Here is a 21,918-nt window from a genome sequence, read left to right as displayed (position 1 = left end):
AGTCTCTCAGAAGTCAGTTTTCATCCTTGCACCCCGGGTACCCTGGCTCCCTGCCTGTGGTCCCTACTGGCTGGATGCTGTTGCTATGGCAACAGGATTTTACGAGCCTTCGGCCCCCCTCTGAGGCAACAGGCCTGGATGGAGATGGACTGATCAAATGCCTTCTGCATCCTCAGGCCTGTCTGGACAGAAGGCAGGAGACTGGAATGCAAGAATCAGAGCTGGCTTGGGGTGGGGGTTGGGGGCGGCTCAGGCCTTAGCCCCAAGGGTTTCCCAACAGCACCCCACCTCACTGTGTTGCATGAGCACTTGGTTACACGTGCAGACTCCAGCCACCACTGCCCCAAGGGTCTGGTTTTAACTAGCTGGGGTGGGATCCCCTAAGACGCTGCCTTTGATCAGCTCTGCTCGTGCTTCTGAGGCAGACAGGCCCCAGACCACTCTTGATGAAATCTTGAGTCCTGGAAGATTCCCGAAGGCATTTTGGGCATTGAGGTTTGTGTGGCTCTCTCTGCTGAGATTACTCTTTTATTAAATAATTTGTTTTAAATTTACTTATTTTATTTATTTTTGGCTGCGTCGGGTCTTCGTTGCTGCGTGCGGGCTTTCTCTAGTTGCAGCGAGCGGGGGCTACTCTTCGTTGCAGTGCGCGGGCTTCTCATTGCGGTGGCCTCTCTTGTGGCGGAGCACGGGCTCTAGGCGCGCGGGCTTCAGTAGTTGTGGCACGTGGGCTCAGTGGTTGTGGCTCGCGGGCTCTAGAGCGCAGGCTCAGTAGTTGTGGCGCACAGGCTTAGCTGCTCCGCAGCATGTGGGATCTTCCCGGACCAGGGCTTGAACCCGTGTCCCCTGCACTGGCAGGCGGATGCTTAACCACTGCGCCACCAGGGAAGCCCGAGATTACCCTTGAGAAACCCTGTTTGTCCTCCCAGGCCCGTTCCGGTCCTGCCTCCCTCTCCTTCCACAGCCTCATCTTGTGGGAGGATGTACACCCTACCCTCTTCCTGGAGCCAGGAAAATTCCAGAGCTGGGCTACCAGAGGCCATCTTGGTGATGCATCCTAGGGCAGAGATGGGCGCACATTCTCAGGATAATGACATTCAGGGGAGGCGCTAGCCATGGTCACTCTGGGCTGTCTTCTAGATGCTCTATCTGAAATCAGAGCATCTCAAGCCTCTTCCCACTGTCCTCCCACACCACCTGCTGGATGGGGACAAGGCTCCCTACCCTCCAGCCCCAACCATAGCAGAACCCGGTGACGCCAGGCACCAGAGGCTGTGCCTAAAGAGAGGTCGGGCTTCGGGGTGGGTCTGAGGAGCTGTGGTGGGGAGGGGAAGAAGGCAGAGATCATGGGAGAGGGAGGTGGTCCTCTCTGGGGTTCCTTGAACTTGAGACTGATGCTCATGTCTGCTGGAGAAGCCAAGTGACAGAGGAGAGGTGCAGCAGGCAGGCCCCCTCCCTTACCCCTTCCTTGCACACTGACTGGCCTCCAGCAGGTGTTTCTCTTTGTCCGAGGCCAGTGGCGTCAGTGGATAAATTACATGTGGTAATTCACTTGACAGCACCCCCTTTATTCCATTCCCAGACTCGCTCCCCTGCTCCTCCGCCAAATAAATGCGCACTCGAATCCTTGCGTGGTCTCTTTCGTAGGACCCTAAGACAAGAAGCCACTCCCCCAATCTCCCCACCCTGGGTTCTGTTATGAGGGCAACTTTGCCCCTTGTGCCCCAAGGGGAAGCTTACATACCCCTGAACCCCAGGTGGGGTTCTGCCTAAGTCAGAGATCTCTGGAAGGATCTGTACCAACAGCTCTTTCCACGATGAGACTCCAGGGTTTTGGAGCCAGTCTCACGCTCTTCCGCGTCCTGCCCTGCCCTCCACGCTCACTATTCTGAATGTGTACGAGTCGCGTCTTCCCAGAGCTTCCTGGGGCCGGGAGCAGGCGTGAGTTCTTGTCTACCAAGCACGGGCCAAACTCAGTAGCCACGTCCGGACGGATGGTCCAGGGCTCCCCAGCTCTGTCTTTAGCTGGACCCCACCCGAACCATACCCATCCCTGCCGGAGCCTGGTGTGATTGATGGGAACTCCCAGCTAGAGGGATGCAGGGGGACTTGTGTGGGGTGAGTCCTCCAGAGATGTCTGTGAGTCTGTCCCCTCCGAGGAGAAGCTGCCCCCAGTGGGCCGGGGGATCTGACTCTGCCTGGGGAGCCGCTGCCAGGAGAGGAAGGTGGTGAGAAAACGCTCAGGGGCAGGATCCAGGGGCCCATGCAGGCTTCTGCCGTCATCAGCTTCAAAAGCCTGGCCAGCTTCCTGGGGTGGAGGGGCTGCTTGGAAATTTCTGTTCTGTATACGTCTGGGGGCCCATGGAGGCCAACAGGATTTTGGCGAACGATCCAGACCCAGTGAGTCCTGGAGGGGCATGTCCCATCTTCCCTTGTAAGTGACTTCTCCATTCAGGCCCTGGCCCTTGGCGGCCACCCCTCTGAGTTCCAGGCCCGCCGGGTGGGAAGGGGGACCTGCCGGGCATGGACAGTGGGCCAGTGCCTTCTTCAGGAGGGTCTGGATCTCCTCGTGCCTCTCCTGGGCCTCCTCCCACAGGTCCTGGCCCAGGCCCTCCCAGCCTAGAGAGGCCACCTGCAGCCGCATGGCCGTGAGCTTCTCGGCAGGGAACTCGGACGCCAGGCGCTGCAGGTAGCGGTGGAGGCGGCGCTGGTCCCCAGGGCTGGCCCTTTGGGCCTTGCCCAGCCTGAGCTGGGCCATCAGGTCCTGGCAGTCCGTGTGGAACCAGGTCATCTGGGAGACAAGAAGAGAGGGAGATGGGGGTTCCGTGAGGACAGGGATAGGCCTCTCTGAGCCAAGAGGAGGCTTAAAGAACAAATACAGCTAGACTGAATTAATACAAAAATGTCCAATCAGTGTTAGGGCCTCTCTTAGCACAGCTGTGGTTTTCTCCACTGCTGATGACGACAATATTTCCCTTTCTTCCCCAGGGAACACCACCCTCCGTTACCCACTGGGAAACAGTCCCCAGCACCCTTGGGATCTTCAGGCACAGACTTAGGGGCCAGCAAGGACTCACCCCTCTCTGGGTCTCAGTTTCCCCCTCGGTAAAGTAGAGGTTGTGATACATAATCATGAAAATTTGAGTGCCGAAAATTTGGATTCTCGGATTGTATGAACCCCTCATAAATGGTGCTGAGGGAGGAGTCTGGCTAATATTTATTGAACACTGACTGTTTGCCAGGCTCTGTGCATCTCATGTAGGATCACACTGAACCAGCAGCCCATTTTACAGAGGAGGAAACTGAGGCTCACACACGTGAAATCACTTGTCCCAGGTCACGCTGCAAGTCAGGGAGGAGCTGGGATTCAAACTCAGCCCTGTCCAGCCCTCAAGAGGGTATCTTCCAAGCACCTCCTTGCACAGGAGAAACTGGCCCAGGCGGGGCCCTGCCCTTGCAGTCACACAGTGAGACTGTCAGCCAGCCCAGGCCCGGAGGCCCCCTCGCTCTGGCCAGGCCTCTGCCGCATTTTAGGATCCTGCCTGTACCCACTTCACCCACAAAATGTCTACAGGTTGCAAAGGAGCCAACATGTTCCCAGCAGCTCGTGAAAAACATAATCTTTCTCTCCATTAATTTAGAAGCCAACAGCCAGCTGTTAGGCAGCGGGGATTGGAGAACAATTTTCTCCGAGGAAACCATCTTTCCGCGGATTAAGGGAACTTGTCTTTAGATAAATGGCTTCATATTTGCAGAAGCACATTGAGCTCATGGCTGGGAAAGGGCTCCATAAAGCTCCGTTAGCGACACAATCATGTTATTATTATTTAGTGCCAAAGCTGCTGCATGCCTGCTCTCCACCTGGGGCTGAGCCCAGCACTGAGCCGTCCTGTCTGTCCGTCTGTCTGTCTGGGACCAGATATTCCAAGCCAAGCTGGACAGAGGTGGAGAACACCTCAGAAATCATCTTGCCCCACCCCTTGCTGTGCGGATTAAAATTCAGGGCCAGAGAGGAGAAGGTACTGTCGAGGGGAAGAGCTTTCCAGGCTGAGGGAACAGCCAGTGCAAAGGCCTCAGTGCTGAAGCCAGTTTGCTTTCTCCAAGGAAGGCCGATGGGGCTGAAATCAGCTAAAATTAGTAAACGAGGGAGAGAAGCTTCCAGATCCCCTTAATCCATGAGGCATTACTCCTCCTACCACTACCGCTAATGACATTAGCAGTACATCCGTGTTAAAAACAATAATTTAACATCGGTGTTAAAAATAATAATTCCAGATTTGAGCAAAGTCGGGTGTAGGGGCATGGGGAGGGGTCACTTACATTTAATTTAATTCTCACTTCTCTGCACGAGAGCCAGATGACCTGGGTTCGAATCTCAACTATGCCACTTCCTAGCTGTGTGACCCTGGGTCAGTGACTTGATTTCTCTGGGTTTCCTGCCTCACAGGGTTGGTGTGACCATAATACCATATGTGAAATGACTAGAACAGGGCCTGCAGACAATAAGAACTCTGTACCTAAGCACTGGTTGTTATTATTACCATCATTATTCTTGACAAGGAGCTGAGGCCCAGAGCAGTGAAGGCCACTGCTGAGGTCACAGAGCCCATGCAGGCATATCCCTGACTCTAAGTCTCACATCCTCCTGCTGTCTCGCTCTCTAACTTCTGAACAGCTGGGCACGGGGGATCCCTTCGCTGCCTCTGCCCACATCTACCTCCCTTGCCTGAGGGAGACAGAGAGTGGCCTGTCCTCCCAGTGCCCCAGGTGTGAGTTGACTGAGTCCCTCCCGCTGCCCCCAAAGCATCTGTGTTCTTGGTGCCCTGTGTGCTGGGCTGGCCTGACAGCTGGGAGGCTGGGGTCAGGCTCCTCCCATGCCCCATCGTCGGTGGCCAGTGCGAGGGTCAGCTGAGGGCACTGGGCCCAGGCCAGAGGTGTGGGTTCTTGTCTCATCTGGGTTACAGCTCTCTCAGGCTGCAACCTTGCTCCCCCTAGGCCTCAGTTTCCCCATCAGAAAAACGAGGGCTTTGGCTAAATGGATTTAAGAGGGGCGGGGGCTCTGAAGTCAAATCCTGCTTGACCAACCGGGCTAGGGGATGCTGAGAAAGCCACTTTCCTCTTTGGACCTTAGTTTCCTCATCTGTAAAATGGAAACAAGGTTGGTGCCCCTCCCTCACAAAGATATGATGAGAATTAAATCGGGCAAGGTATGCAAAGCGCTTTTAGGAGGGTCTGGCGTGGTGAACACAGTCAATAATGTGGGCTACCCCATAATAGTCATCTAACCCTCATCACCATCGTCATCATGTCTGCTTGGACACAAGAACTGTTTGTCATTTCCCTCTCCTTTGCAAAAGAACATAGCACATGGACACATCTGGGTTCAAATTCCAGCTCTTCTTTTCTCTAGCTGTGTGGCCTTGGGCAAGGTGCTGCCCCTCTCTGGGCCCTCAGTTTCCTCATCTGTACAATGGAGCTGGTCAACCTTGCCACATTGGGTTCCAAGAGATGACAGATGCAAAGTAATGGAGTTATTCTTGCTTCCTAACTCACCTCTGCCCAGGCCCCCGACCGTTGCCCCAGTAGCCCTATCCCCTCCTCCTCCCTTCTGGCCAAACGCTGGGTTCCTGGTGAGGACTGAGGCCTCTGTTCTGAGGATGCTCAGAGCAGCCTCTGGGCCCACCCTCAGCCAACTGTCCCTTCCTTCCTTCCTTCCCCAGCTGTCCCCTCCAACCCATCTGTGCAGGGCAAGGTGGGGCATGGGAAAGAGCACAAGAATGGTGCCATGGCTTGCTGTGTGACCTTGGCTAAGTGATGGCACTTCTCTGATCCTGTTTCCCTAACACTGTAATAGAGGGGTGGGACGAGATCAAGGTTCTGAGCCTGGTCCTGACCCTGTGAAGTTGCCTGCAGAGGTCTATGTGTGGAGGGAAAGTCTATGGCTTTGATCAGATTCTCAGAAATCCCCAGGATCCTTCCCCTAATCCCAACGTTTAAGAAGCAGGTGATTTCCTTTGAGAGATGATATCTGGGTCACTGGGAGACTGCCTGTGTAGTGAGACAAGCTGGGGTCAGGGATTAGCTGGACCTGGTTTAAGGAGGGTAACTTAACCTTGCAAACCTTGTTTCCCTTCTGGAAAATGCAGGTAATGTGTTTTCCCCCTCACGGGACTATGGAATGAAAAGAGCCTAGTGCTGTGTCTAGGCTGTTCCCTGCCCCCACCCTACATCCTAGGTGTTGGGGGAGCTGGGAGTTTATGCAGGTGGGCTGCCAGGCTCACCTTCTTGCAGAAGTGGTGGAGGTGGAGCAGCGTCTCCAGGTCTGTGCGTTGCCGCTCGGCTGCCATGTAGAAGTGGGTCAGCTTAGCCTGGAAGGCCCGCTGGGTGAAGGTGAAGCCTGCCAGCTCCGGGAGCTCTGTTCCTCCCGCCTCCCTGGCCCTGGCTGCAGCTCCCAGCTGGGCCGCCTGCTTGCACAGCTCCAGGCCACGGCGGTACTGGGCCTGAGCAGGGAGGGGAGGGGTGTCTACTCAGCTCCAGCCTTACTACCGGGTTATGAGACTTCCTGAGCCTCAGTTTCCTCATCTATAAAATGGGAACCCAGGGTTTACTTTGCCTGCTGGGATTCTGCTTAGCGTCACCCTCTTCTGGCAAAATTCTCCAACCCCAGAGTCTGGGTTACAGGCTCCTCACCTGTGTCCCCACAGTTCTCCTTTTCTGGCTATTTCCCTGTTGCCCCCAGCCCCCCATCTTGTCTCTGCCCTCCACTGGCCTGGAAGTTCCCCGAGGGCTGAAACAGAGGCTGAATCACCCTGTGCCCTAGGACCCAGCACATCAAGGATGCAGATTCTCTCCCCCCACCCCAGCTCTGAGGCTGACTCAGTAGGGCTAGGGTAGGACCCTGGAATGTGTATTTTAAGAAGCCCTCCAGGCATTCTGAGATGGGTCATCTTTGTACTTGGTAGTCAGGGAAGGCTTCCTGGAGGAGATAATATCTAAGCTGAACGCTTTGTGTTCCAAGTTGCTCTCCTCACTGTCTTGGGAAGCTTTCTTCCACTTTCCCGCCTCCGCAACTTTTCCCCAGCAGTGCCACCCCCATCTCCTGCCCTCTCTATCTGCTCCTCCCCCACTCAGTTTTAGAAACACACCGCAGCCTGAAGGAAGAAGTCCTCAAACTCTGCGTGGGCTTTCTCCACTGTCTCCAAGCTTCTGTCCTTGGGGGTTAGCACTTGCAGGTACTGGCTTCCTTCCTGCTCCATCCAGTTGCTGACCTGGGGCAGGGGAGGGAGGTTTGGACATGAGGGGCTGCTGAGGAGACATCCTTAGGCCAGTTTGCCACCTTCCTGGGAAGCTGAAGTCTTGTCCTCAGTCATCTGGGGTCTGGGCCTATGCCACCGGCCTGGACTGAAACCCTCCCAATTCTGGGGAGGAGAAGAGACAGCTTGGGGTGGGGGTGGGGCGTGGTTCTCACCATCCAAACAGCGCCAGAGGAAGGTGCACGGCCCTGCCATGAACTCCCTGTGTGAACTGCACAAGTCACTTCTCCTTTCTGGGCTTCAGTTTATTCAGTGGCAAAATGGGGTAGACGTGAGGATTCAAGGAAGGACAGAGGGGGTAAAATGGCTCTCGATCCCATAAGCAGAAGTCTTCTTCGTATTCTGGGGTGTCTTAAAAGAGCATCACCCACTTTATCCTCACAAAGCCCCATGCGGCAGGCACTAATATTATCCCCCATTTAACAGGTGAGGAAACCGAGGCACTGAATAGTTAAATACCTTGTCTAGGGTCACACCGCTTGTAAGTGCTAGAGCCAGCATTGGAACCAGGCCATCTGGTTCCAGGCACACTCTGTTCCACGGCCCAGAGCATGAAGGGATGTGTTGGTTCTAGGCATCAACAGTTGGACAGAGTGGTGCCAGGTGTGGGCTCCAGGATCAGACCCCTAGGTGTGCGACCACGGGCAGATGACATAATGTCTCCCAGTCTCAGTGTCCTTATCAATGAGTAGGAGAAATCCTAGCATCTTCCCCACATCACTGGTAAGGGATGAGGTTGGAAAGTGGTGATGGACACAAAGGCTCTGGCCCAGGGCTTGGCGCAAAGTTGGTGTTTAAAAAATGCAGCTTCTGGAGTTATGTCTTCACCTATCAAGCACTATGGAGTGCATGTCATGTGCTCCAAGAATGCCTGCCTGCTGTCGTTTTACGAGAGCAAAGCGCCTGGCTGGGGTGGGGCCTGGAGAGGCAGGAGCCGCCCACCACCCCGTCACGTCCCAGAGCCAGCTTCCTCCTCTCTCACCTGGTGGATGGCAGCTTCCAGGCGGCCCAGGCGGACGCGGAGCTCCAGCCTCCTCAGGAGGTGGTTGGACACAGTGACGAGGACATGCAGCTGTTCATCCACGAGGCTGTACAGGGCAGCAGCTTCGGCCAGATGGCTCCTGGGAGGCCGAGGAGTGTGAGAGAAAACCCAAGATGCTGACCCCCTGCCCTGGAGCCCTAGCACTCCTGCCTAGCATAGGCATGCCTCCGCGGCTCCCACCAGCTCTGTGGCCCTGGCCTGGGTATTTCAGCTGCTGACTTGCTGTGTGAGCTTGGGCAGGTCCCTACACCTCTGTGGGCCTCAGCCTTGGCCTTCCGTGGGACTGGGAGGACCAGAGGACACAGCGAGAAACCAAATGACCCTCCCTTTCCCCAGGAGGGTATGAACCGAGCTGGAGAGATCTGGGTTCAAATCCCAGCCCTGCTACCTTCTAGTAACAGAACCTTGTGCAAACTTCTCAACCTTTCTGTCTCCGTTTCTTCAGCTATAAAAAATGGGGATAACAGAACCCATTTCACAGGGGGGTTGTGAGAATTAAAGGATCTAACCCCTTGGCTCTCAACCCTGGCAACACAATTAGAACCTGCTCTGGGAGCTTTAAAAATCTCAATGCCCGGGCCCCTCCCCGACCCACCGGAGTCCTGCTCGGAGAGTGGCCTGGACCTCAGCGCTTTCCGAAGCTCCTCAGGCAAACCCGCCCTCACGCACTCAAAACACTTAACACAGTGCCTGGCCCACGGTGCTGTTAGTGCTTGTTATTTCTTTTATTTTTGTTAATTAATTTTTATTTCAGTATAGTTGATTTAAAATGTTGCATTCGTTTCTGCTGAACAGCAAAGTGAATCAGTTATACATATACATATATCCACTCTTTTTTAGATTATTTTCCCATATAGGTCATTACAGAGTATTGAGTAGAGGTCCCTGTGCTATAGAGTAGGTCCTTATTAGTTATCTATTTTATACACAATAGTGTGTATATGTCAAGCCCGATCTCCCAGTTTATCCCTCCCTCCCCCTTCCTCCTGGTAACCACAGGTTTATTTTCTACTTCTGTGACTCTATTTCTGTTTTGTAAATAAGTTCATTTGCTTATATGTGGAATCTAAAAAAATGGTACAAATGAACTTATTTACAAAGCGCTTGTTATTTCTATTGTAATGATGACGAGTGGCTGTAACACACCTCTCCACTCTGGCCTCTATTTTACAGACAGGAAAACATTTACACATAGGAAAAATGATCCTCCAGAGAGAGGTTCTGACTCATATGCATGGCAGTCTGAATTGGAACTCAGTCCACGGCCTTTTCCGCACATGATTTTAAAAAATGATCAAAGCCAGCAAGACATAAATGAAGGGATGCAGATGGGATTTCAGGAGAAACTTGGGTGAAGGGAGGAATCTCAGGGCTTTCCCAACACCCCTCAAATCCCACCCCACCCTCCTCTGCCCTTGGGGTCCTTTAGAAGGAAAAGGAAAAAGAGGAGATGGAAGGAGAGCCCATTTTCCTGGAGGGAGCCTTGCCCTAAGCCTCCTTATCTGACTGTAGCTTCCCACAGGTCACTGCCCTTCCACGGAAGGGGTGAGCACCCAGGGTGCGTGAATGGGATGGAAAATGCCAGTCTGTCTGGCAAAGGGAGGGAGAAACGGCTGGGCAGGTAGGAGCTGCCTAAGAAACACGCAGCGGCCCACGCGGGACCACAGCGCTCCCTGGTGGAGCTGCTGGTGGCCAACGGTCTGGAGGGGCCTATGTTGGACCAAAGGGGCTTGGGGGCCCAGTCAGTGAGGCAGGGGCATGCTGGAAAAGGCAGTGCCAGCCCCACCAGGCTGTGTGAGGGGCAGTGAGGACAACTCCACACCGAGCACCGGGGTCCACTGCCGCCCAGCGCTCACATCAGCATGAATCTCTCCGTGGGCAGAGGTCAGGGTGGTGTGTTCAAGATTCTGGGCTAGGCTGCCAGGGTTCAAGTCTCAGCCCCACCACATCCCAGCTGTGTGGCCCTGGGCAAGTCACTTAACTTCTCCCTGAACCTCAGGCTCCTCCACTGTAAAATGAGGATAATACTTGGAGCCCCTTCGTGGGTGGGAATTAACCACATTAATATTCTTAAAGCCCTCAGAACAATGCTGTGTTCATACTAAGTGCTATTGAGAGGAGGAGGTTAAATAAATAAAATGTTCTTGGATTATGCAAACTTTGTAGTAGTGTTCATTCTAACAGAGATAAAATATATACAACTACCGGCTGATTTAATTACTGATTTGCACCTCTCCTCCACCCCACTCCTAAATTTAAGAAAATTGGTTCTTTCTAGGAATGCGTATTTCTTGCTCTGTGGTTCTGTGACCCTGGCACAGCACGAGGTTCCCCTGGCCCCTGCCACGAAGGGTAGGGCAGTGCAGGGGTTAGTGCTCAGCTGGTCTGGCTGTTACTTCCCTTCGCTTAGCCTCAGGTATTTATCAGCCAAACAGGAGGATGTGAGCCTCACATGGTCTTTTGAGGAATAAGAGGTGGGCTCTTAAAGGGGCTCAGCCCAGTGTCTGGGTCAGAGAGCATCCTTGGTCCATGACAGTGACCAGACATGGGGGTGCTGTCCTCTGATGCCTGGGCTGAGGAGAAAGAGAGCAGCAGAGAAAGGACTTGCCAAGGTATAGGCTGGGGGCCCGTGATCAGGCCTCAGTCCAGGATATGGGCCCGGCAAACACCCCATCCTGGGCATCTTCAGAGCCCACCCTATGTGTCCTCTCAGCGAAGTGACCCCAGCCCCTAGTCCCAGTCTGGGGAATAGGATGGGGCGGGGAAGGAAAAGCCTGGTGTCTGTACCTGACGTCCGGGTTGAAGTTCAGCCTGCTGCCTTCCTGTCGCAGCCTGGCCAGGGTGGCTCCACCTTCCCGCTGGAGGCCCAACAGGCCTGGGTCCCTCAGCACAGCTTCCATCAGCTCCTTGGACTTGCTCAGACACCTGGAGGCCTCCTGCCAGGGTAGGGAGGTAGCCTGAGGCTCATTCCCCACTTTCCTTCTATAACCTTCCAGGGCTCCCCACACCCCAATCACGTCTGGCTCCCCCAGTTTGGCGTTCAAGGTTCTACAGAAGGTCTCTCCTTTCTATCTCTAAAACATCTCCTCAAGCCAAGCTTCCTCTCATCATCGTGGCAACCTCACTGGTCCAAGCACCATCATCTCTTGCTGGGACGCCCATCCCAGCCTCTTTACTGATCTCTCTGTGGCACTCTGGCTCCCCCTGCAGTCTGTTCTCTGAATGACAACCGGATGGATCTCAAAGTGCCAATCTGATCATCCCAGTGCCGCTGCTTAGAACTCTCCAGCGGCTTCTCTGCCCATTTAGAATCAAATCCCAACCCAACTCCTCCCTGATACAGCCCCGTGGATCCAGAAGATCCTCTCGTTCTATCCTCTCCTCCCCCACTCTGTTCCACACTGGCCTCCTTGCTCTTCCTGAACAGGCCAAGCACAGACCAAGTCCCATGGCTCCGTCTCATCCTTCAAGGCTCAACTTCTATACCCTCCTTCCCCGTTTTTCTCAATCTTACTTTCACAGCATTCAGCATCACTTGTAATGACATGTCCATTTCTGTTTATTTTTTAAATTATGACCTTTCGCACTGTACTATGAGCCCCACGAGGGCAGGGACAAGTCGATTTGCCCCAGGCTGGGTCTCCAGGCCGTGACACATGGTGACTGTCCAGTAAATATCGGTTGAATGAATGAATGAAAACAGAGTCCCTTCACTGAGCCCTTGGTCCATGAAATAAGGGATGTGGTGTGGTTTCCCCACCTCAGGCTCTTGTCTCACCTGCACCCCTCCAGGGGGGTCACCCTTCTCAAACTCCTTGATGGAAGCCTTTAGCAGCGAGGAGGCCTGGCGGAGGTCAGCAAGGAAAGGGTCCAGCTTCTGCAGGAAAGGAGGCCAGAGTGGGGATGTTAGCCTGGGCCACTGAAGAGGGTACCTCTCCCCTCCTCCCACCAGGAGGACACGCGGGTGGTGGTTCTCAAACTTTAGCTGCATCAGAATCCCCTGGAAACTCAGTTAGAAAGCAGGCTGCTGAGCCTTCCTCCTGAGTTTCTGGTTTAGTTCCTCTGGGGTGGGGCCTGAGAGTGTGCATTTCTAACAGGTTCCCAGGTGGCGCTGATGCTGCTGGTCCAGGGACCACAGTTTGAGAACCACTCATGCTGGGAATGAGAGAGATAAAGCGAGAAGACAGGCCTGACCTACTCCCAGGCCTGTGGGAGAGGGAATGGTAGGAGTGGGTGAGAGGGCAGGGGGAGAGGACATCTTCTCCAGGTCCCACTTCAGCCCAGCTCCACCACTTACTAGCTCTGAGGCCTTGGGCAAGTTTCTTAACCTCTCTGTGCCTCTACTTCCTCTTCTGCAAAATGGGATCATTTCCACATCTCCTGCCTTAGAGGCTTGTGGGAGGACTAAATGGGTTTATTTGTGCCAGGCACTTAGAATAGCACCGATACTCATCCTCATTATCAGTTTTATATGCTGGCTCTATAGGTAAGATTTCATTTAAAGGGAAGGTGTTAAAGCAAAAATATAGTTCAAAAGCCTCTGGATTAATTGGACGTCTCTGGAGAGGGGAACTGCGGGCCTGTGGGACAAATAGGAAAAGAGATTTTTTTCAGTATATACCCTTTTGTACCATTTGAATTTTGAACACAGGGTCCATTCAAAAATAGACCCAATCTTAAAAAGAAGAGGACCAGGCCGAAAGCAAATAAGCAAACAGCCACGTTAGACTATAGACCAGTGGCTCTCCGTGGGTGATGGCTTTGTACCCCAGGGGACATTTGGCAACGTCTGGAGACACTTTTGGTTGTCATAATTTGGAGGATGCTACTGTCAGAGTGGGTAGGGGCCAAGGATGGTGCTAGTCACATGACAGCGCACAAACAGCTCCTCCAGAAAAGAATTATCTGACCCCAAATGTGAATAGTGCTGAAGTCGAGCCGCCCTGGTCTAGAGAAAGCCCTGGGCGGGCAGCTACGGGCACTGGTCCTGGTGCGGTTAAAGCCCATAAGCTCCTGTGTGTGGCTGTGGAAGTTGTGCCCATCCCATGCATCCTCATGTGTTAAATGGGGCACGAGGTGCCCCCTCGCAGGGTTGCGGTGAGGAAGGATTGAGGTCACACAGGAAAGGAGCCCAGCCCTGGAAGTTTCCTTACTTCCTCCCTCTTACAGGAGGGAGCACATCTGCCTCCCTCACCAGACCCCAAGCTCCCCGAGTTCTGTGTGTCCACAAAGCAGATGTCTGTAAATGTATTTGCAGTGAACACTCACATCACTCTTAGCATGTGCCAGACACTCTTCTAAGCTCTTCACACATGAACTCAAGCCTCACATCAGCCCCATTTCGTCATTGAGGAAGAGGGCTCCGAGAAGGTGTGTAACTTACCCAAGGTCACACAGCAGAGCTGGGATTGAAACCCAGGCCTCCTGGCCCCAGAGCTTCTGGCCCTTCCACTCTGCACCCTCATTATAAACACTTGTTCAATGACTGTCTTTGAACCTGATAAGTTCAGTGGACCCATGGGGCAGGACGGTGAAGGGAGAAACAGAAGGGTTGAGGGTGTGGGGTGAAGGCTGTGATGGTAGATACCTGGAAGAACTGCACCCATTCACCGTGGCAGTAGGGGAAGGGGCCTTCCAGGGCCATGGGCAGCTGGCTGGGGTCCACGTGGCGGCTGAGGGCCTTCAGTGAGGTCAGCACCTCTACCTGCAGACAAAGAAGCAAGTCAGAAGGACCAGGGGACTCAGTGTAGAGACAGATGCTTGAGAAGGTCCTGCCCAGACCCACGCCCCAGCACCACTCCACTTCCCATGGGTAAGGCTGGCCCTGGCTTTAAGAGCTGCTTTCTGGGCAAGGGATCTTCTCTGGAAACTCTGACAAATCAAAATTGAGAACCACACCCTGGGTAAGAAATGGCAAATAAACAGCATTCGTACTGCCACTGTCCTAGCCTGTGCCCGAAGCAGACATTAATCAATCACGGAACTCCTTCCTTCTGAGCTGGGCTCCTTCCCAGCACAGGTGTCCGGGCAATCAAACAAACAGACTGAAGCGGGCCCATGTCCTGTAACATCTTTGTAATCATTGTACTGTTCTCTGGAGACCCATCAAGGTACTATCTTCTTGGGGCTGTTGAGAAAGGCCACCAAATCCTAAGACATGGAGCAGGGACTAGGTGACTGCATCTCCCAGGCAGTGATGCTTGAGGCTTATGCTATGAATGGCTCCAGACACCTAAGCTTGGCATGGGGAGAATTCTGTGGCCTTTTGGAGCCCATTTTTCATGCCTGGTATTTAAAGTGTGGTCCACGGACCAGCAGCACCAGCATGACTTAGGAACACGTTAGAATGCAGAATCCCAGCTCCCATCCAGACCTACTTAATCAGAACCTGCACTTGGACAATCCCCAAGAAATTCATAGGCACCTAAAAGCTTGAAAAGTACATCTCTAGTTTACAATGTGCCTCTTTGTTAACCAGGAGGTAGAAGGAGACCTTTAGAATCATTTCCTGGGGCTTCCCTCGTGGCGCAGTGGTTGAGAGTCCGCCTGCCGATGCAGGGAACACGGGTTCGTGCCCCGGTCTGGGAGGATCCCACATGCCGCGGAGCGGCTGGGCCCATGAGCCATGGCCGCTGAGCCTGTGCATCCAGAGCCTGTGCTCCGCAACGGGAGAGGCCGCAACAGTGAGAGGCCCGCGTACCGCAAAAAAAAAAAATAATGATAAAATAAAATCATTTCCTGAAACAGGGCAGAGGGCAGGGTGCCCACGCTTGTGACTGTGGTACATGGCACTGATTAAAGGGAGCCGCAGTGCTCTTTCCCGTGAAGTCCCGAATCAACTTAGCATCTAAGTTGGAGATGCTGAGAGAAACTAGGGAGAGAGATACAGGAAGGGCCAGGTGAGGTGTGGAAACAGCCCCTCTAGCTTGCTGTGTGGCCTTGGACCTCAGTTTCCCCATCTGAGTAGAAGGGAGGAGGGGTTGACAAGATGAAGCTTTCAAGTGGGTTTCATGCTGCGCGCAGCTCTCAGTCACGTGGTCGTGCCCACCGGGAGCTGCTAGGGTTGCCAGGGAGAAATAATTCTGGGGCTGATTTGGCAATGCTTGCCATGGGGGCTGGGCAGTAGAGTTGTAGCATCCTGGACTCGTATCTAATGGACCTACCCTTGATTATTTCAGGGCCTCTCCTAGCTTGTGAATTCTGCCATTCTTCACCCCAGCTCAGCTCCAGCCCACCTCCCCTCCGCCGCAGCCGATGCTGCCTCCCCCTCACCTGGATGTCAGATGCCGCCAGCTGGAGAGCGGCCTCCTGCTCCCCCAGGAAGAGCACAGCACGGATGGAGGTTGGGACCAGAGTCTGTTGGAGAGAATCATTTCAGAGCTGATCTGCCTAGGCTTTCACTGAGCCTCCCGGCTAAGACGTAGGCAAATGGGCCACAGGGATGGGGTGAGGGTTCCCCATGGCTGAGACCCTTATGCAGTATGGAGGGCTTGGATCCGTTTTTGGAGGGTGAGTCAAATGACTTATTGGGAGTCACTGGAAGTCAAGAGAACAGCAGGTCCAAGCTGGACTGCAAACTTCCCAGGTGCCCCACCCACTCTGGGTCTCAGTTTCCCCATCTGTAAAGGGAGAAGGACTTGGGCGTGGAGGTCATGAGGTGAGCATATGCCAAACTTCCATTTATGCTGCTGCCCATACTGGTGAGTTAGCAATCTCCTCCCTCCCCCATTCTCAGTTCATGAGCTAAGCCTAAGCCAATCAGTATGTCGCATTCCCCTGACACAGAGATTGGCTGATGGATGGACAGCTGAGCGAATCTGGGCTAAGGAGACACGAAGAAACTTTTGCTGAGACTTCTGGGAAAAGAATCACTCTTTCCTACCGGACTTAAATGAAAGCCCATATGAAGTTAGAGCTGCAGGGAACCACACTGCCACCAAGAGGGGGACCTGGCTGAGAATGGCACTCTCCCGGGAGAATGGGGCCAGAAATAGGGAGATAGAAACCCGATCTTGGTGGCAATATTTGAGTCCCTGAATCAAGCCATACTTGAAATTGGGTTTAACTCCCGGACAGTCGAGTCAGATAAACCAATGAATGACCTTTGTCTTTAAGCGTGGCTGGGCTGGGGTTTCTGTTATGTGCAGCTAAGACTCCCTACCTGGGTTCCTGGTCCCAGCTCTGAGCCTCTCAGGATCTGTGAATATCCTAAGGCCCCCAGTGCTCGCAAGACTTGCGAGGCTGAGGCTGTCCACCTCCCACTCACCTGGGTGGCCTGCAAGGCACTGACCAGACCAGGATGTGGGGGCTGTTTCCTGGCATCAATCACGACCGCCAGCCCCTTGGTTTTATCTTCAGGCCTGTGGGTGGTAAACAGAATTGACAGTCTTGCTGGATGAACTAGGGCCCTCGAGGGGGAAGGACCTAGTGGAAGGTGAGGGAAACTGGCTGCTAGAAGTCTGGGTTTACTGGTGAACTCTTCATCCCATGGGACAAAGTTCCCGTGCCTCCCTGTGCCCCTGACACACACCACTTCCAGGAAGCCCTCCATGATTCTTCTCCAGGCAGCGTCCGTTATTCCCTCTTCGGCACTCCCACAGTACCTCACACAGCTCTCTCTTACACCCTAATAATCATGAAATATAAGTTACTATCCCAGTTGCAGTAGGAGTCACCTAACCTTCATCCACCCCTTTTGTGTGGGCAGAAGGTTCACTTTGTTCAAGAATCCAATTCCTTCCATATAATCACGTCTCCCCTCCGCCAGGGGCTGGTTTCTGATTGGTTGAGGCCCACAGTAGACCCAATTCCCCTGGCCAATGATTGGTTTAGATAGGGAACATGTGACATTTTCTGGCCAATGAGATGTGAGGGGATGTTTGCTGGGGGCTTTTGGGAAAGATATCCTCTCCGTAAAAAAGTTCTTACAAAGAGATAGAAGGCAGAGACATAGACTGATACATTTCCTTAGCAGGTAAGACATTTTGAATTGGAATTTGTTACTTGCAGCCAAAACACCTTCATGGGTTCATAGTGCACTTTTCAGTGATTACCTTAGGATTTTCCAAAGTGGCCCAATTGCAGGACTTGTTAAAATACCAATTCCTCACCCCCCACCCCCGCTCCACCCCCCAAGAAATCTGTCCAGCAGGCTGGGGGTGGAGCCAGGGAGTCTATGCTTCCAAGTGCCCTGACCATTCAGCCAAGTTGGGAAAATAACCCCCAACCGCCTTCAAGCCTTACAACCACCCAGTTCACAGACGAAACCAGAGGTGGCCAGTGGGGAGGTGGAGCTATGGCATTCACCCCGGCACGCTGTTTCACCTGTCCGGGAGGATAATAATCGTGCGGGCTTCAGGGGGCTGTGTTGAGGACTGATGGATTCATTACTGTAAAGTACTCAGGGACTGCGCCGTGTAACAGGCATGTCAATGTCTGCTGTCATCCCTATCCTAGGGGGGGAAACCGAGGTACACGGCGGTGCTATAGCAGACAGTGAGAGGAGGCTCTCGGAGGTGAGGCCAGGGCTCCGACTTCGTGCCTCACACCTCACCTGCCTCTCGCTATGCCCATGCTGGGAGACAGGTTTATTTCTCCACCTGCCTCCACTACCAGCCTGGTTGCCCCTAGAGGTCAAGGCCCAATATAGGAGTATCTGGGTCCCTAGCATGGTCCAGCATGAAGTCTGGCCCAGGGCAGGTGCCCAGCAATGGAGTGGAGAAGCCAGCCCAGCATACGAGAACCCCATGCATAGTTCACACTGCACCTCACCCCCACCTCTTGTGACCATGCTTGGTTTTCAGAGCCCACTTGGTCATCCCCCTTTTTCAGGGAAGCCTCAGAGAGGGGAGGTTACCGCCTACAGGTAACACAGCAAGTTGGTGGGATTCCAGCATTCTGTCTACCATGACACTTAGCACAGAATGGGGGTTTCCATCTCCTCCTCAGGCCAGAAAAGCCACTCCACTTTGGACAAGAAGAAAAATCTCAGTGTCCAGCAGGTGGTGGTGATGGCTCCTGTGGGGTGGAGAAGGTTCCAAAGGGTTCCATCAGTCCCTCCACCCCCTACCCCAGCAGCAGAACCTCTAGGTTGGGATCTATAGCCACAGTCCCAAGCAAATACCACCTCTGAGACCGCTCTGGCTGGGGGCTGGGACTCAGAGGAAATATGGTGCCTCTTCCCCAGCCAGTCCAACATGAAGTCTGAATGGGGTGGTGGAGGGAAGGGGAGGTGTTAGAAATCAGCCTGGTCACTCATCACTCATTCATTCTTTTACTCTCTCACTTATTCATTCATTTATCCATTCACCTTTTCCTTCATTTGTTCAAAAAATATTTATAATTCATATGCCAGCTCAATTATCACCTCCTCAGAGAAGCCTTCCCTGATTTCTCAATTGAAATTAGCTGCCCCCCACCCCCTTCTCACTCTACAACAGTGGCTCTCAAAATGTGTCCTCAGCCCAGCAGCATCAGCATCACCAGGAAACTTGTTAGAAATACATGTTCTCAGTCCTTATCCAGACTTAGTGAATCAGAAACTCTGGGGGTAGGGCCCAGCCATCTGTTTTTACAGACCTCTGGATGATTCTGATGCCTGTTGAGTTTGAGAACCACTGATCTACAACATCCCTGTTTTCTTCACCACATTAACACCCCTGAGAGCTGCTTGTCCATGTCTGTTTCTTGCACACCATCCACCTCCCCCGCCAGCCTGCGAACGCCCTGATGGCAGGGACCAAGTCTGTCCTGCTTTCCCCCCAGCATCTGGCTCAGGACCAGCTCTGGAAACAGATGACTGGATGGAAGGATCTCTCCATCTGCTACCTGGTGCTGGGCTCTAGACTGAGAGGTCAAGGGGGTATGGGGTGGTCAGGCTAGCCCAGCCCCTTACCTGGGGATGGTGCACAGGTAGGAGAACAGCTTGGTGACCTCTGAGGCCGTGCACCATGGTGCCTCCCAGGGCCCCTTGGTGGTTGACACCAGAAGCAGGGGTCGCCCTGCCCTGTCTCGACCTCCTACAGGAGAAAGCACAAACACTGAGAATTTTGGTGGAGCCCCCTCTACGGGAACCTGCTCTGTGGCCTCCAAGCCTTTGCCTGTACTGGTCCCTCTGCCTGGAATACCCTTTCTCTCCTCCCCCTGTGAACTCTGAACTCTTATTCATCCCTCAAGACCAGCTCAAAAGCCACTTCCTCAGAAAAGTCATCCCTGAAACACTCCTCCATGCAGAGGCAGCCTCACCCTCCTCTGGTCACCCTCTGTACTGGGCAACCTGGGAAACGAAGCTCACGGAATGAGCTTTGGGGTCACACAGACATGGGTTTAAGTCCCAGCTTAAACCCATATTTAAGGGACACACTGACTTGCTGTGTGTCCTTAGGCAAGTCAGTGTGTCTCTGAGTCTCAGTTTAGTCATCTGTTAAGTGGGGAGAATACAATACTGAACTTATGAAGGTATTTTGAAGACTAAATGAAACAGTTCCTGAGAAGCGCTTGACACAGGGCAAGGGCCTAATAAAAAGCAGTCGTTATAACAATCATCATTTCTGCCCTCATCTCAGCCCTCCGTGTGGTGAGTGTGCGGCCCGTGGCTGCCAGCTCACTATTTATTCTTGCTGACTTCCAGCCATGAGTTCTCCACCGACTATTTCCTGTTCCAGGAATCAGGACAGGGTGCTCCGTGTTCCCCACAGGGGTCAAGAGTCTGAGTTCCAGGGGGTCAGCACAGCCTGTCTACACTGCGGGGAAGGGGAAGTACAGGGGGAAAGAGTCCCAGGCCTCTGGAAACCGAGCCTGTCCTGCACCCTGGGCTCGGAGCCCTGCCCCCCAGAGTCACCTCATTCAAGGCCACCCTGCGATGAGTAGGATCTACCGCATGCAGGTACAACCCTCCACAGTGTATAAGTGTGTGAGACCCTATGTAGCTCATGAAGCCTTGGACAAACTTAACCACCTTCACAAGTGCTGCCTTAACACAGGGGTGCAACCATCTAGAGCATTCTTTCTTTCACATATGTTTGAAAATTTTTAAATTAAAAAATTTAAAAATCTACATTTGTATATACATTTTATGCAAAAATATATACATTTGTATATACAAATATATATATTTGTACATATATGTGCATATATATGTATATATATATTTTTTTATATCCTCTTGATATCATGGGTTTGATTTTTCCTAATATTCATTTATACTAAATTCCAAAAGGAAAACATTTTGTTGGGGACAATTTGAGAAATTTGAATATGAGCTGGGTATTGAGTGGTATTAGGAATTATTTTTAATTTTTTTAGGTGTGCTTAATGACACTGTGGTTATTAGGGAAAATGTCCTTGTAGTTAAGAGATGCACATTAAAATACTTACAGGTAAACTATGAAGATCTGTAATTTACTTTAAAATACTTCAGGAAAAAAAAAAGATGAAACATGCCAAAATGTTAAGATTTATTAAATCTGAGTGATGGGTATGTGGGTTTTCATTATCCTATAGTCTCTACTTTTCTCTATGTTTGAAATTATTCATAAAAGAAAGTTTTTAAAAAGTGAAATAATTAAACCATGAAAAAAATTACATAACTTGCGAAGTTAGAGATGTTTGTACATATCCCTCTGAAATCCTCTCAAAGCCATTGGGTTCCTCGGGTCAGGAAATGCTACATTATGTCCCTGGGCCCATTTTATTGATGAGGAGACTGAGGCCTGGAGAGAGGAAGCAGCTTCCCCGTCTGCCACAGTACCCAACTTGCCAGTTAAGGTGGGGGTCATGCCTGATTCAGCCCTTGACCCTGGACCACACCGAGAGATGAGCTTTTGTCTGCTGTATTGGAGCTCAATCACAGCTCCAGTGGTGCTACTCCCCTGCTCTAGAACCTTCCATGGCTCCCCATGGCCTCATGCAGAAAGCACAAATTTCTCAACCTGGCACTTAAGTCTCCCCAGGATCTGCACACTCTTCCAGCCTCATTTCATATACTTTGGGTTATGACCTGAATTGTGTCCTCTCCCCGCAAATTCATATGTCGAAATCTTAACCCCCTAATACCTCAAAATGTGACTGCATTTGGAGATAAGGTCTTTAAAGAGGTGATTACGTTAAAATGAGGCCATTAGGGTGGGCCCTAATCTAATATGACTGGTGTCCTTATAAGAAGAGGAAACTTGGACACAGACACACATTGGGAAGACCATGTGAGGACACAGGGAGAAGATGGCCATCTACAAGCCAAGGAGAGAGGCTCAGAAGAAACCAGCCCTGCCAACACCTTGATCTTGGACCTCTAGCCTCCAGAACTGTGAGAAAATAAATTCCTGTTATTTAAGCCCCCCAGCCTATGACACTTTGTTAGGGCGGCTCTAGCAGACTAATACGCTATGTCACCAATGGCTCAGCTGGAATGGGTCATCTGTCACTGCGTAAATTAGCCTGACCCTTTCCCACCTCCCCACCTGTGTTCACACTGTTCCTTCTGCCAGAGGTTCCCTTCCCTGTCCCCTCTCCATCTGGCGAAACTCTCCTCAGCTTTCAAAGTCCAGCTGAGATGCCACCTCCTCC

The 21,918-nt window shown here is 52.5% G+C and overlaps 1 protein-coding gene across 2 annotated transcripts in view; it reads right to left on the bottom strand.

Moving 5' to 3' along the window:
- Positions 1-1,547: 1,547 nt before the first annotated feature.
- KIAA1755 (KIAA1755 ortholog) overlaps positions 1,548-21,918 on the bottom strand; it is a 40,494-nt gene continuing 20,123 nt past the window's right edge. Inside the window, exons 5-14 of one of the 2 annotated variants that reach the window (XM_032606180.1) lie at positions 19,250-19,373; positions 16,622-16,715; positions 15,628-15,711; positions 13,943-14,059; positions 12,134-12,232; positions 11,143-11,291; positions 8,296-8,434; positions 7,146-7,268; positions 6,282-6,500; positions 1,548-2,791 (exon numbers count right to left, since the gene is read on the bottom strand). In XM_032606180.1, coding sequence (XP_032462071.1) covers positions 2,090-2,791; positions 6,282-6,500; positions 7,146-7,268; positions 8,296-8,434; positions 11,143-11,291; positions 12,134-12,232; positions 13,943-14,059; positions 15,628-15,711; positions 16,622-16,715; positions 19,250-19,373 — 1,850 coding nt within the window. In that variant the 3' untranslated portion in view covers positions 1,548-2,089. The remainder of the gene's footprint in view (positions 2,792-6,281; positions 6,501-7,145; positions 7,269-8,295; positions 8,435-11,142; positions 11,292-12,133; positions 12,233-13,942; positions 14,060-15,627; positions 15,712-16,621; positions 16,716-19,249; positions 19,374-21,918) is intronic. The other variant, XM_032606181.1, reaches the window with a different exon arrangement.

Source organism: Phocoena sinus, chromosome 15, assembly GCF_008692025.1.
Source record: "Phocoena sinus isolate mPhoSin1 chromosome 15, mPhoSin1.pri, whole genome shotgun sequence".
NCBI classification, from domain to species: Eukaryota; Metazoa; Chordata; class Mammalia; order Artiodactyla; family Phocoenidae; genus Phocoena; species Phocoena sinus.
The sequence above is the reverse complement of the archived record's forward strand: the minus strand, read 5'-3'. Positions and strand labels throughout refer to the sequence as shown.